Source organism: Colletotrichum godetiae (genome assembly GCF_030913485.1).
Source record: "Colletotrichum godetiae strain CBS 193.32 chromosome Unknown BDP55scaffold_108, whole genome shotgun sequence".
Taxonomy (NCBI): Eukaryota; Fungi; Ascomycota; class Sordariomycetes; order Glomerellales; family Glomerellaceae; genus Colletotrichum; species Colletotrichum godetiae.
In genome coordinates this window covers 38,079-51,864 of record NW_026851356.1, presented here as the reverse complement: position 1 = coordinate 51,864, position 13,786 = coordinate 38,079, and the positions used below count along the sequence as shown (strand labels likewise).

At 48.2% G+C, this 13,786-nt stretch overlaps 4 protein-coding genes across 4 annotated transcripts; 3 read left to right on the top strand and 1 right to left on the bottom strand.

Moving 5' to 3' along the window:
• Window positions 1–429: 429 nt before the first annotated feature.
• Window positions 430–2,550, top strand: BDP55DRAFT_735261 (L-amino-acid oxidase; the record flags this gene model as incomplete). Its single annotated transcript, XM_060580299.1, has 2 exons — window positions 430–999; window positions 1,051–2,550. The coding sequence occupies 2 exons, from the start codon at window positions 430–432 to the stop codon at window positions 2,548–2,550; spliced, it is 2,070 nt and encodes a 689-aa protein (XP_060421787.1).
• A 36-nt stretch (window positions 2,551–2,586) lies between these two features.
• Window positions 2,587–5,823, bottom strand: BDP55DRAFT_687120 (uncharacterized protein). Its single transcript, XM_060576553.1, has 4 exons — window positions 5,630–5,823; window positions 4,538–5,500; window positions 3,705–4,478; window positions 2,587–3,632 (listed from the first exon to the last, which is right to left on the bottom strand). The coding sequence occupies exons 1-4, from the start codon at window positions 5,816–5,818 to the stop codon at window positions 2,796–2,798; spliced, it is 2,763 nt and encodes a 920-aa protein (XP_060421786.1). The 5' UTR covers window positions 5,819–5,823; the 3' UTR covers window positions 2,587–2,795.
• Window positions 5,824–8,087: 2,264 nt separating this feature from the next.
• BDP55DRAFT_568183 (kinase-like domain-containing protein) lies at window positions 8,088–9,967 on the top strand (the record flags this gene model as incomplete). The annotated part of the gene is made up of 3 exons (XM_060570659.1): window positions 8,088–8,753; window positions 8,824–9,576; window positions 9,629–9,967. The coding sequence occupies 3 exons, from the start codon at window positions 8,088–8,090 to the stop codon at window positions 9,965–9,967; spliced, it is 1,758 nt and encodes a 585-aa protein (XP_060421785.1).
• Window positions 9,968–11,200: 1,233 nt separating this feature from the next.
• BDP55DRAFT_687103 (uncharacterized protein) lies at window positions 11,201–13,730 on the top strand. The gene is made up of 7 exons (XM_060576552.1): window positions 11,201–11,639; window positions 11,692–11,748; window positions 11,806–11,846; window positions 11,908–12,293; window positions 12,356–12,984; window positions 13,061–13,171; window positions 13,237–13,730. The coding sequence occupies exons 1-7, from the start codon at window positions 11,487–11,489 to the stop codon at window positions 13,432–13,434; spliced, it is 1,575 nt and encodes a 524-aa protein (XP_060421784.1). The 5' UTR covers window positions 11,201–11,486; the 3' UTR covers window positions 13,435–13,730.
• The last annotated feature ends 56 nt before the right edge of the window (window positions 13,731–13,786 follow it).

The window sequence follows — 13,786 nt, the reverse complement described above, 5'->3', positions numbered from 1 at the left end:
CCCCCGTAATGACCTATGCGCGATTAGAATTTTCCACGTTCTCTGTGGTCGTTTGCGCCGTCTTCGGGCATGCTTCCCACGTTGTTGCAATGATTGCGGAGTTGGGTCCTGATAGTCGGTAACCGGTTCTGCGCAACATGACACGAAAACTCGACTAAACGCAACCTCCGCACCCCAAGAGCCTCGGTGACGGGACTAATGGTAATCTAATTAGATGGTGCCCAGCTTTTAGAGATCTGCTAAGCCTCCAATATGTCCATCCGGGTGCTTATCGAAACCTCACTTGGTTGAGCCTCATGCATTGTCAATGGTAGCGAGCAATCGTCAGACAGTCATATAAAGGGCAGAAGCGATTAAGGGGATCATCATTGAGTCCCCTAGACTTCTTACTCTCTGCCATCTCTGCCCTCAAAGTCTGTCATAGTCAACATGGCTGCTCGTTGGTCGACCCTTCTCACTGCTGCAGCCGGTCTTTGCCAGGCGGCTGTTGCGGAACCCGTCTTTCGTGAGACGGTCTCTTTCCAGGGTCCGTTCGAAGTTGAAAGAAATGGACTCCGTAACATCAACATCGAGTACAGTGGTCCTCTCGATGGAGAGCTGTCCATTGTTTACGGTGATTGCGGGATGAGAAGCCCCTTCGAAGCTCACCACAAGATTGGGCGGACACACATTGGCTCCCACCCTGCTGCGAAGCGCCATCTGGAGTGGACGGATCAGAGACCGACCAAGTTTGTATGGATGGTGCCGGAAGATGTTTCCTCAGGTTGCTTGCACGCTTTCGTTGACAGCCAGCTCGTTGGCCGCTCTTCAGAACATTCTGTCAAGAGTCGCAGGATGAGGAAACGTGCAACTTTCGCCGAGGCTACCGACCCGATGGGACCTTGGTTCGATGGCGTCGAGTACCTGAAGCAGAAGCAACCTGACGATGTGTTTGTTGCATCAGTCAAAAACAAGACGTTTGGTATTCTGGGCGCTGGCATCTCTGGTCTGCACACTGGGGTAAGTTTCAAGACCTCTTCATCTATGATGAGAAGCTGACAAGATTCGTAGTTGCTGCTCGACTCGGTTGGAATCCACAACTGGAAGATTCTAGAGTCTTCGGAGAGAGTTGGAGGACGTATTCGCACCACCTACCTTAACGGCTCAACTCCGGACGAGCACCAGCATCACGAGTTGGGACCCATGCGGTTCCCGCACAGCATTTACGATGCCGAAACCAACGAGACTTACCCCATCAACGATCAAAAGATGATTTACCAGCTGGCGGATGTACTCAACGAGATCAACGCTGACGCGGATCCTGCCCTGCAAGTCAAGTTCATCCCATGGATCCAGGTTTCCGACAATGCGCCTGTTGCCACTAAGGAGCGTCGCCCTGATGGCACAGTTCCGGGTCGCAAGGAGATCGCTGCTGATCCCTCTCTTATGACCAACACAACCTATTCCAACGCTACCGCAGCCAAGGAGGCCATCCAGGCTCTTGACGACTTCAAAGCTTTGACTCCTGAGAGACGGAAGTTCTACGCTACCAACGTCTTCAAGGCTCATAAGGAGGCTGTTGAGACTGGCATGTTCGACTTTTCCGAGGTTGAGTACCTGCTTCACGTTATGCACACCGACCTCAACGTGACTGATGAAGTCACTCCCTCTCAAGTCGTCTGGCCTATGTGGGAGTTTGAGACCGTCTACTTCTTGGCCAACGAGTGGCGCACGGTCGATGGTGGCATCAGTCGCCTTCCCGCTGCCTTTGAGAACATCATCAAAGACCGCATCGCCTACAAGACCAAGGTTTTCAGCGTCAAGTACAACGAAGACTCCAACAACCTCAACGTCATCTGGCGTGAGACTGGAGGCAATCCCTGGTCGAAGAACACAACCACCGAGCAATTCGACTACGTCTTCAACAGCGTTCCGTTCAACGTGCTCAAGTACTGGGAGCTGCCGCCTCACTCCAGCTTGATGCGCCGCGCTATTGAGCGCACAGTCTTCCTAGGTGCCGTCAAGGTTGCCATGCAGTACAAGACTCGCTTCTGGGAGCACCTTGAGCACCCCATCATCGGTGGATGCGGACGCACCGATATCTACGGCATCGGCCAGATTTGTTACCCATCCTACAACATCAACGGAACCGGTCCAGGTGTCATGCTTACGAGTTATGCACCCGACGCCGACGCGGTTGTGGCATGCTCCATGCCCGTCGAAGAGCACATCGCCTACATCCAGCGCGCTATGGTTGAAATTCACGGACCTATTGCCGATGAGATGTGGACCGGCAACTATGAGCGTCACTGCTGGGAGCAGGACGAGCATCATGCGGGTGCCTTTGCCGTTCCCATCGTTCCTCAGCAGCAGCTTTACCTGCCGGCCTTCTGGCAGACTGAGTTCAACACGGTCTTTATTGGGGAACACACAAGTTTCACCCATTCGTGGGTTTTCAGTGCCCTTGAGAGTTCTACACGTGGTACTGTTCAGATGCTGTTGGACCTTGGTCTGGTTGATGAAGCGAAGCAGATCACCAGGACGTGGATGGCAAGATGGATCAGCGTTTAGCGGAGCCAGAACATTTCAGTCATGGGACTACACTCGAAAAATAAAGTTTAATGCGCCTAAACCAACGTGACATCAAATACAAACATGCTCCCTCTAATTGTACTGATAATAGGCTCTTTGATATCAAACATTAAGGCCTTTTTCAGCGATAAAGTAAATAAAACAATGCCTTTTGAACAAAACGCCGAATAGAAACGCCACATGAAACCGTAGTGTAGTAACAAATGATAAGTCCCAGACGTGGTCTAGTCATTTCTGGATGTTTGAGAGTCTTCCGAAAATGCGAAACAACACCGAATTGCAGTCTTCAATCCACACCAATGTCCATCAGTATAAACCGAAAGAAAAGAGCCGGGTCTCTTATGCTCAATACTTCTAATATCACTGATTTGATCACCCAGTCCGCCATTCGTTAAGTCACGGGAGTGGTTGCTCTGTGCGCGGGTGCTTGCAATCATTTGTTCCCGCTGGAAGGGTTCATGGGGATATCTCGGAGCGGCTACCTGATCATTCGCATCCAGTCTACTTTCACTTCTTGGTCCCTGATAGAAAGTGTCAACGTAAGGGATAGAGGAGATTGCCATAGGAGCAGATTGGAACAATGGCGTTCGTTCAGTCGGCTGGATTGCTGGCCCATTTCGAGGACTTCCCATCGGCTGCCGGTGATGTTCCTCGCCACCATCTCGTGAAGAACTGCCTTTGAAGAGCATCGCGTCGATGTTGTTCATAAATCGATGTGGCCACTTCGATGACCCACGGTCGCTATAAGAGCCCCAAGTAATATCGCAGAGCGAGCTTATTACTGAAGGACATCTTGGCTGAGGTCGGTAACTTTTTGATTGACGTGGAGACGATATTCTGCCTAATGAGGTTATAGGCATCAAGGGCACAGAGACATCGCCCATGAGGTACTCGAGCGTTCCAAATTTGCACTTGCGCTCTAAATCTCTGAGATGCTCGGCGACTTTGTCACACCTTCCTCGTTCTCTAGGATCGGGTTGCAAGAGTTCCTTGACTATCAGATCCAGGAAGTCTTGAAAGTAACCACCGCAATGTGGCTGCTTTCTCAAATGTGCTATCCACTATGCATGCAGAAGGAAGACGCCGCAGTCAGCATGTCATTGTGCTTCATCTTCTCGAAAGCTTTGACTTACTTCTTCGACTGAGCGCTTCACTTTCGGGTTTTTCTGTCTGCCAATTGTCTTGCTGATGTTGAAGAACTTGTCTTCGGAAAAGCCTGGAGGTGCTCCTTTGTCATCATGAATCCGCTGGTTCACGAAATGCTCGATTCCGGTTGGTCCCTCCAGATACCAGGTGATGAACTCCAGAAACACGCAACCAAATGTCCACATGTCGTACGATCTGGAGATGGTCTGTTCAAGGTCAAGTTCTGGGGCTCTGTGAGTTGGACTAAAGCCCACTACAGGGGTGTTTGACCGAGTGTTTCTTCTATGAAAGCGAGTGTATCCGAAGTCACTGATGACCATCGTTCCATATACGTTCGATTTGCTGTCGAAGAGGAGGATGTTCTCGGGCTTGATGTCTCCATGAATACCAAACTCTTCTGCAATGCCAAACTGTTCTGCATGGCCTGAAGGACTCTTGTGAATCTTCTTCAGGCCTTCTGCAAGGCCCAGGCATTGTGTGGACATCCACTTGACAAAATCTGGCGATATTTTGGAATCAGGGGACTCTTCCAGCCAGTAATCTTTGAGATTGCTTCTAGCCCATGGAAACAGCATGCTCCAACTGTCCCCTCTCCTCCGAGTTGCAAGTAGCTTGATGACATGGTCATGGCTCGAAAGACCCACGGTCTTGGCTAAAGCCCGCACCTCTTCTCTAAAGTTGATTTCGCGGCTTGTGTTTTGGTTGCCAAGCTCAGGGAGCAGTTCTTTGACGGCAAAGCACGGGTTCTCGTCATTAAACCCCTAAAAAAGTAGCAAGACATTAGGGTTTTCTCAAAGTACATAGGTTCATCAATACTTACCTTGTACATGGTATGGTGATGCATATGGATTTGAACTCGCTGCACTTTGCTGTAAGAGGTCATCGTGGACGACGTGGCCGGAAACTCTTTGATAAAGGGCAAAACTGTGTCGGGCTCCAACTCATAGTGAGGAATATCACGTTCTCTGTCGCCAGGATCAATTGCAAAAAAAGGCGACCGCATTATCTTTTGCCACTCCTTCAACGCACCCCATGTTTCGAATGACCAACTGTGTCCGAATGACTCATGGGAGTGTTGAAATTGAGCACCCTTCGGAAACAGCTGGCCAAACTGACTCAATTGATCTGGACCGGCGATGAATGGCAAGTTGTCGTCCGAGAGTCCAAGCTTAATGTACTCCCGAATTTCTTCAACTCTGTTCAAGATCGTGAGGATCGCGAACATGCTTCGTGACCCGATGGTGTTTCCTGAGCCAGCTGGGGGACACACAGCTTCCGCACATTTCTCCAGTGCTTTCTGGGAAAGCTCCGATTCGGCAAGAGATTCCTTCAATGCTCGAAGAACGGACTGTCGTGTAATAATTCTGAATAGGTGGTTGACTGGTAACCATTTTGGTCCTTGGGATCGTCCGTCGTACTTTTCGAGAGATTTGAGAACTTCAAGTGCCATGGACTTAACGAATGTTGTCTTCGTCGCACATTCCGGCTCCCTGCCTTGCAAGTGTGTGCCCATTTGTCCGAAGACCAACTCTGCTATGACGGGCCCAGTTTCCTGGTAAGTCGCAAATGTGCCCTTATCGAAAGCCCGCTCAGCAGCTGCGTACCCTCTGTCATTTTGGGTTTGAATGCTGATCTCGTCGTCTTCGATACTCAATCTTTGGTGATCTAGGGGCGCCCTGGAGGCTTCAGGGGACAGACTTTGCTCATCTCGTCTTGGATTTGTCGCATTGATCGACGAGGAACCGACGTCCTCATTGAACCGAGAAAGTATGACGCGAGGCTGCTACAATTTGAAAGCACTTCAGTCAAGAAACAAAGAATTTCCGAGAATAGATGGGGAGAGTTATAGCTGGTTGAGCGTGCAAAGGACCATGTTTCCAGGGGCAAGGTCACCAAGGAGGAGACGACTCACCGTGTTGCAAATATCGAGCCCAGGCTGTATGTCTCCCAGCGTAAGATTATCATCTTCTTCCCTTGGATTGTTCATATCGGCCATGTATGGTGAGCTGGAACCATCAATGATTGTAATGATTTGCTGAGGACAAATTATCCTGATACATCTGACGACGGAGCCTTCAAACGGCCACTCGCAAGTCCTCATACAGCGGAAGCGCACTAATAATATATCATTCGCCAGGCATTCCTCAAGAGCCCTTATTATTATTTCTACTGGTCAAATGAAAGAGAGCTAGATTGCACTAGCTTTGACGGATGTGCATGGCACAGCCTCAAAAAGGAGGCAAGGCTCCCGGATGCGCATCGTACAATGATGTTGCGTACGGAGTATTCGTGTCTCCTCATCTGCTTCGTTAGCCCCCTCATTAATACCGAAGCCTGCTTTATGAAAATGGGAATGATGAGTGGAAGGGACATGGGCATCATCAGGGAAGACAAAGCTCGCACCCACGAAGGTGCATCACACCATTCCCTGCACTGATGTATCAATCAGCGCATACAGCTCCTACATGCTACCTAATATTGAGCACCCTTTCAATCAAGCCAAGGATACCTACCAGTCGTGCAATAGTGAGTGATTGGCTTGTCTGAGACCTGAGATAGCAGCGGGTCAGCGGCTAGGTTGATGGAAGTAGAAAAATCGTCAAGGAGGCGTGGCGCCGAAAGGAATGGTGTGTGTGGCAACGGCAGCCGTAGTTGGACAGTTGCTTTCGCAGCCTGCTGGCCACTAATGCATGACCATACCAGGTTTCAATGAACAGGCAACCTATTTTTTCACTGTACCGCCTCCAGGCGGACTTGCAACTGATCTGCTTTGCTGTTGTTTATCTAGAAAAGGGCTCGTAAGCCCTTGATGCTAATCCATCTAACCACCTACTGTCTGAACTAGCCATACATCCTCAAACTGTACCGAGAAACTCTTTCCATATTTTGCTTCCTTCTCAAATTGTTCAGCTATATAGAACGCAATAAATCGACGTAGAAAGTCCCGGACTGCGAGCGATCATCTCGTTTGTACAGTACAGCAATGCCCTCGGTATCTAGTTCCTCAAGTAGCAGTGGTGAATGGCAATTCGTCCACTGCAAGACTGTCAAGAGCCCTCACGGCTTATCGAACCTTCTCACCAGATTATACGGCCCTGGGAAGTTCTCAGTCGAAGTATCAACTCCTCTTCAGCAAATCATTGAGCCCACATCTTGTTCCCCAAACTGTGATCGAATTCTGCAGTACACACAGCTAAGAATTATCTGAAGACTAGACAAAATGTGTATTGCATCAGAGCAGATGCTTCGTCACTCCCTCTAGACTTTGTGAGTGCAGTCTTTGCCCCCGCCATGATCGTCGAAGTTGTCGCAATAGTAACAAAAAGAGACAGGCTCGCCCTGAAGTACAAGCCTCATTGAATGGAAATTTCTAGGCCTAGGAGATCGCTACTTTGGCAAACGAGCACAGATAAACTGTGATCCGACTACTAGAAATAAGTAGGAGTAAGAGAAGGAACAGACTGATTGTTGGTTTTCAGCAATGGCGCGAGTATCCCCACGGGTCTGGGACGATTTGTGGTTGGACATTTCCTTTGTTCTATTGCAGCTGGGGTGGATGATTTGGAGTAAAACAACTTGGAAGAGCTATTAATTAGAAGGCGATGACGAAAGAATGCATGAAACCATTGAGGATATCAGCTGGCTGTTAATATGTCTCTGCATGAGGTGGGTGAGATAAACGGCAAGGTCCTGATTGCTCGCCTGATCGAGGCAGCCCCCGCATGCAGGGCGGTACCTAGAGATTTATCTTAAAAGACACCAGTCATCCATCTGGGTCGAAAAGAGGTGGGTGTGGCTGGACGACAGGAGCGCAGAATCAGGCGAGCCCACATGTAGCCACAGCCTGCTTCAGTCATAGTTCTGGGCAAGGCAAATCCCTCAGAACAATGCCTAAAATTTGCTGCCTATTGTGGCTTATTCAGTGAAAGCCTTATTCCGAGGTGTGATTCAAGTGGGAACCATACAAGAGGGTGTGGTCAATTTCTCATATGGCCAGCAACCAGGCTGGGCGCAACTTGAGGACAAGCATCTTATACTTGACGTGACATGAGCCTTGACTCATTGTTTTCATTCCCACATGTGGGCGGCCATAGAACTACTCAAGCTTCGTTATCCTCCTCGCCTAAATAATTTTCGTAGAGACTTGGTGTTCCGAAACTCTTCCAGAAGAATACATTCCAGTCTTAGTCGTCATGGATCAGCAAGATGCCACAGTTGGCGGGAATACGCCGGCCATCCAGATCAATGATGAACCTCCGGTCCGTGTCGAAAACCTTCGTGATTCCAATGCAGTCTCAGCTGTTGCCACCTGGATAACCCCTACATTACCTGACTTGGAGAAACTGGAAGAAACCAACGATGATGCTCACATGAAGCGACAGATCAAACGCAGGGTCTGGGACAACGCCGTCAAATCACCTTCGGGGCGCGATCAAGACTTCTGGCCCTCAAAGCTCTTTGAATACTTGTTTGAAAGAGAGGCAATCTCGAACATTGTTCGACATCTCGTCAGACAACGTTTACTTACCGCGGAACACGGCGAGGTTCCCTCCAACACCTGTCAGCGGTGGACCAACACCATCTTGGGAAGGGTTGAGACTTCTGCAAGCTATCGTCTGATTTTTGCCATTCTCGTCCTCATGCAACAAGGTCACTGTATTCAAAGCTTTGTCCAAGAGGGATTCACTGACGAAAATCTACCTCTGCAACGCGACCAGATTACAGACTATCAAGAACAGAGATATCATCAGCCGAATCGTCCTTTTGGCGAATGGGATCCTCTGGATGGGGAAACCTTTTACAAATTGCAGTGTCGGCTATTCGTCCGCTACATTTCCAAATCCTCACACAAGGGAGAAGTTTCTCATTATAGCTTTGATGAGACTCACATACTCCCATGGGTCACGATATCCAATCCGGTCTCTTTCATGAAACCTGACGGAGCAACCTCTATGAGCTTGGGTGGTGGATTCGGGGAAGTGAAGCAAATCGTGATACACGCTTGGCAGCATGGTTTCCACAAGACCCTTGAAGAGGTAAGGCTTATCTCACCATTCTTATCTTCAGTTCTTCAGCTTAGTTCGGTTTAAAGTTAACGAAACTTAGATATCTGCCGACCCAGGATGTTTTGCCCTCAAAAAGCTTTATATTCCCAATAGACAGGAATTTGATCAGGAAGTCAAGCACTTGAAACGATTCGGCGGGAGACACCCCCACATCGTCACACTTCTTGCAACTTTCACGCGCCGTACCAATGGTACTACCGAGTACCTCCTATTGTTTCCTTGGGCCGAATGCGATCTTCTCAAGTTCTGGGAGCGGCAATCTTCACTAGAAAGAAATCACGAATTCTTTCTTTGGGTGGTGGGCCAGATCTGTGGCATTGCTGAGGCTTTGAGCTACATCCATGACCCCAATGACACGGACCACTTAGACGCCAACGGGAAACGTCTCTATGGAAGACATGGTGACATCAAGCCAGAAAACATTTTGTGGTTCAAGTCCAGAGGCAGGGGCACCCTAGTTCTCTCTGATCTTGGTCTTACTCGAACACACGGACAGGAGAGTCGTTCCAATCGACCAGGGGCAGAAATCCCCGTCTCTCCCAACTACAGGCCTCCTGAGTGTGATATTGAAGGTAACGAGGGTCGTATATCTAGATCTTTTGATATTTGGACTCTCGGGTGTCTCATACTTGAGTTTATAGTGTGGACCCTTGATGGATGGAAAGGTTATCAGGAGTTTAAGCACAGGCGCATGTCACCGTACATCAATTGCCACGACACGCCTATCTATTTTGAGATTGTCCGGGTATCTGATGAGAACTATGCTTTCAACATCAAACGAAGCGTTACCGAGGTTCGTATTATGGACTGAAGCTCCAAAGACTTTCAGCTAAAAAAACACTTAGGAGTTTGACAGATTACGAGGACACGAGAAGTGCTCTCAACTGATCAGTGACTTGCTAGCCCTGGTTCAAAACAGAATGTTGATAGTCCAGTCTGTTAATCACAGGCGAATCGCATCATCTGATCTTTGTCAAGAATTGAGTTTGGTGCAAAATCAATGCAGTCGGAGGGGGTACTGCATGTTACCACCTTCATCACCGACGGCTATCGAGCTTCCTGTGCCCGTGGAGGCACATCTCAATAAGGTGGCGCAGAGGCACATTGCGAATATTGACGATGGTGATTTTGATGCAATTATCATGGACTATGATGGTCCGACACGATCAGCAGCTGCCAGGTAGATCATACGTGTATTACTATGGCAATTCGAAGAGTGGCAAAAGATTATCAAACAGCGCTTACTCATTCAATCAAAGTTCCAGCTCTATTCTCTGCTCAAACGTTCTCCACCATTCCATGGGTTGTGAACGCAAACCCTACTATGATCGACGGATTGGATCAATTCTCTTGAGCATAATGATCTGCTTCAATCGCTCTGAGGACGGTCTCCCGCTCAACCTGATTTAAATTAGGTTTTGAGATCCAGAGACCAAGGGCACTATTCTTACCGGTCTCAATTTTCTCGGGATCGTACAAAAAAACCTTCCTCGCTCCGACTGCAAATACAGACCGACTTGTCAGCATGTGTCCCAGTTAGATACTCTATAGCGTGATGGAGTCTTCCTACAGATATCTGGAATTTCTGGCGTGGAAATATGAGCCGGAGGTGCTGGGTGATCACCGCTTCGTCGGTGTATCTGCCCTGGAATACCTCAGTCGCCATGATCTCTTTTTCGGCCTGCACGACTTTCACTCGGAGTACATGTAGGTACAGACTGCCTCGAGCCTTGCTAAAAAGAAAAAAGAATGACAAGAATGTAGCGATGAACAATACGATCTTTCATCTACAACCTACGTTCTTTGATTTGTAAATAGAACCTTGGCCAGGAATTAGAGCTGCATTTTATGAAGTAGACCCAAGAACTCATCCATTGCGATGAGAGCCTTGGAGAGAGCCTGGGTAAAGATGTGTCTGGATTTGCCATTGAAGGGTATGGAATTGGCTACGACCCAGCCACTGTGAGCCACATAATGGTCACAAACTCGGACGCCTCACTTTATGTTGCATCGACGAGCATGAGGTAACAGGTCTCTGCAACAATCAGGAGATCACCACCCCAAACATTTTCAAAACAACTTTTCAATACATTACAAGAGCGAAGAAGCATGCAAGAGTGCTCCAATGTGATATTGATTCTTGGTCAAGTGGATTCCTTCCGGTGTCACCCGCTCCCTTGCAGGTAGGCTGTTTTGGCGACCGTCATACACAGTAGGCACTTGGAGTTGGAAGTATGCGGACAAGTAGCATACGTGCGTAACAAACTCGGGCAGGCTTTCATGAGGCACAGATGCTGAACTCTGCTTTTACAGGGCTTCTGCACAGGAATCCATCAGGCCCAGTCCGAGGAAAGCCGTGGCGAACCACAAATTTAAGTCACACGTCATTCATAACAGGCTCACCGACTGAATGGCACTCCATTTTCCATAAAGCAGGGCGAACAGCCAGGAGACTATTGGCCAGCCTGGTACAAATCACAAAAAAAGTTGTGCTACCACATGGCAGCCTGCAGGAATCATGGGTGGCGGAGCCTGCAGCAGGTGCAGGTTTGCGGTGTTCCTTTTTCCAAGTGTCACCTTGACGTAGGCTGTGCCACCCATAACTGCGACAAATCATCCTACTTGCCGAGGAGCACGGGATGAGTGATAAGCTGCTATTACGGTGCAGAGTTTCTATCCCCAAACTTTTCTGGCAACTTGGAAATGCAACGTGAACCGAAGCTCCTACATCTCACATCCATTTCGGTCATGGACTGGGCATCAGATGACAGTAGCTTGAACAAAGCTGACCTTGAGAAAGTTTTCCGATATAGGCCACAGAAAACGACAGTGGTCAAGATCCTGACCAATCAACACGTTTGTACTATCCCTTCTCCCAAGGAGAGAAGATAGCTAACCGTTGAGATAGGGTCCAGTGCTATGGTCTAATGAGACCCCAGCAGAGTGGCAGTCGTGGCTTGAGAATGTTAAACTCACCTTATCTGTCTCTTACTCAATATTGCTGATTGTTAACCGATCTCAGTGCACTCCTTCAATCTATAAGGATTCGGGTCTCGTTCTAATGTGTGAAACCTCAGCTCCACTCAAAGTAGACCTAGTAGACTGACTTGCCTTACTACCAAAGAATTGCCAGAAAACCAGGCACAGCTACGAAATGCTTTGGAGGTGTAGGTAGAAGCCTTCCTAGTTTGCAGTCCCTAGGTTCGAATCACGAAGCCTTTGCTGAGAAAGTTCCATCCTTCGGATCTCTTGACAAAGAAGCATTGCCAACCAGTCATGGTATTTCAGATGGCGAAAACCAGGTCGATCTTCCAGATGTTCCCAAAGGCGCGAAGAGGGAAGTGCGCGAACTGCCGTTTGATCAGAATACATTCAGAGATATTTGCGACAGATTCTTCGTACATTCTTCCATAGCGCGTGTTATCAGCCGGGCAGATGTTCCTGTCTTTTCCAGGTCTTATGTCACCATGAAACTCGGAGATTCGGACTCAGTTGGCCACTCTGCCATAGGTATGAGCCCCATTATACCTCATCTAAACCGTGAGACTCTAAGGGGTTGACCTTGAGCATAGTATATAACTGCAGGTCATCTAATACGTGGGCTGAAGACATGGCTTTGACAGCCACCCACTTTCCCCAGAGCAATTTGACCTTTGCGGTACTGTTTGGATGCAATGCAGAGGTCGAACGCAACGTAATCAACCGATTAAGTCGAGCAACGGACCACGCATCATTTCCTTTACTTCTGCCAGGGATATTCGCAGAGCTTGAAAGAGACCGGATGGCGAAGGTCGTCACAGAAACGGTTAATGCCATCGAAGGAGCCATCTTCGAGCTTGGCACCGGAAACCCGGTCGAAGGCGAGGAGGTTTTAGAAGAGGATAAGATTGATATGAGACATTCTCGAAGGTCTGCGTGGCTGAATACAACATTCCTTCGGAACAGCCTAAGAGCATGGAAGGGTCAACTTCGAAAGATGGCAGATCATGTTATTGAAGTATCTAGTCTTCACCAGGGGCAGCTGCTTGGTGGAGCCTACGGAAAGCCCAGGGGCGAGGAAGAGCATGAAAAGAACGAGTTGGCGATGAATAGGACGGGGTCAATGATCCACGATAGACTCCATGTTCTCATGGAAGACTTCGAAGATAGGATTCAAGAATGTACGATGAGCGTTGAGGGAATGACTATTGCCACACAATGGGTAAGTTGATTTCTCATCCTCGGTCGGGTCACTTTTTCCAGTTTACTTAGTTTCAACTAATTCAATGTTTTCCCAGGCTCAAGGAGACACCAATGTGGATATTGCAACAGCTAGTGGACGGGATTCGAGGCAAATGCGGTCCATTGCTCTACTAACAATGATCTTCCTTCCGGGCACATTCTTCGCAGTAAGTTCAGATCTCATTGTAACGAAGGTACCGATTATTTGAAAATTTGAGCTAATCGAAAACAGACTTTGTTCTCCATGACATTTTTCAACTGGTATCCAAATGATTCTCAAACATCCGTCGTATCAGGCTATATCTGGATCTACTTTCTTGTCACTGGTGTCTTCACTGCATCCACCCTTCTTCTCTGGTGGTATTTCCTTTCTTCTCGCCGGAAGAAGTATAGAAGTTGTAGTTTTGCTACATATCTTCTGAGAGTATGAGCTACCTAGCTACTTCTGAGAAACTTAGACAATCATTAGCCTGATGTCAGGTGTTCCTTCATAACATTGTTTTCTGCACTCGAAAGCCAATTAACATGGCCACTAGTCTATGTGCAGCTCTTTTGTCGCACTTTATGACTTTATGATGCTGCTGTAACGCATCCACTGTTTGTATTTAAAGGTTGAGTATATTAAGATCTTATGACCCTGAGATCTCAATGTTCATCTCATGTGACGACATGAATGTTTTACAGCAACTGGTAAGGGCGGATGTAGTCCACAGACTCATAATGAAGGCATTTTCCGACCGACTAGACACGCTAGATTACACGTGTTCCGGAACAGAAAACAC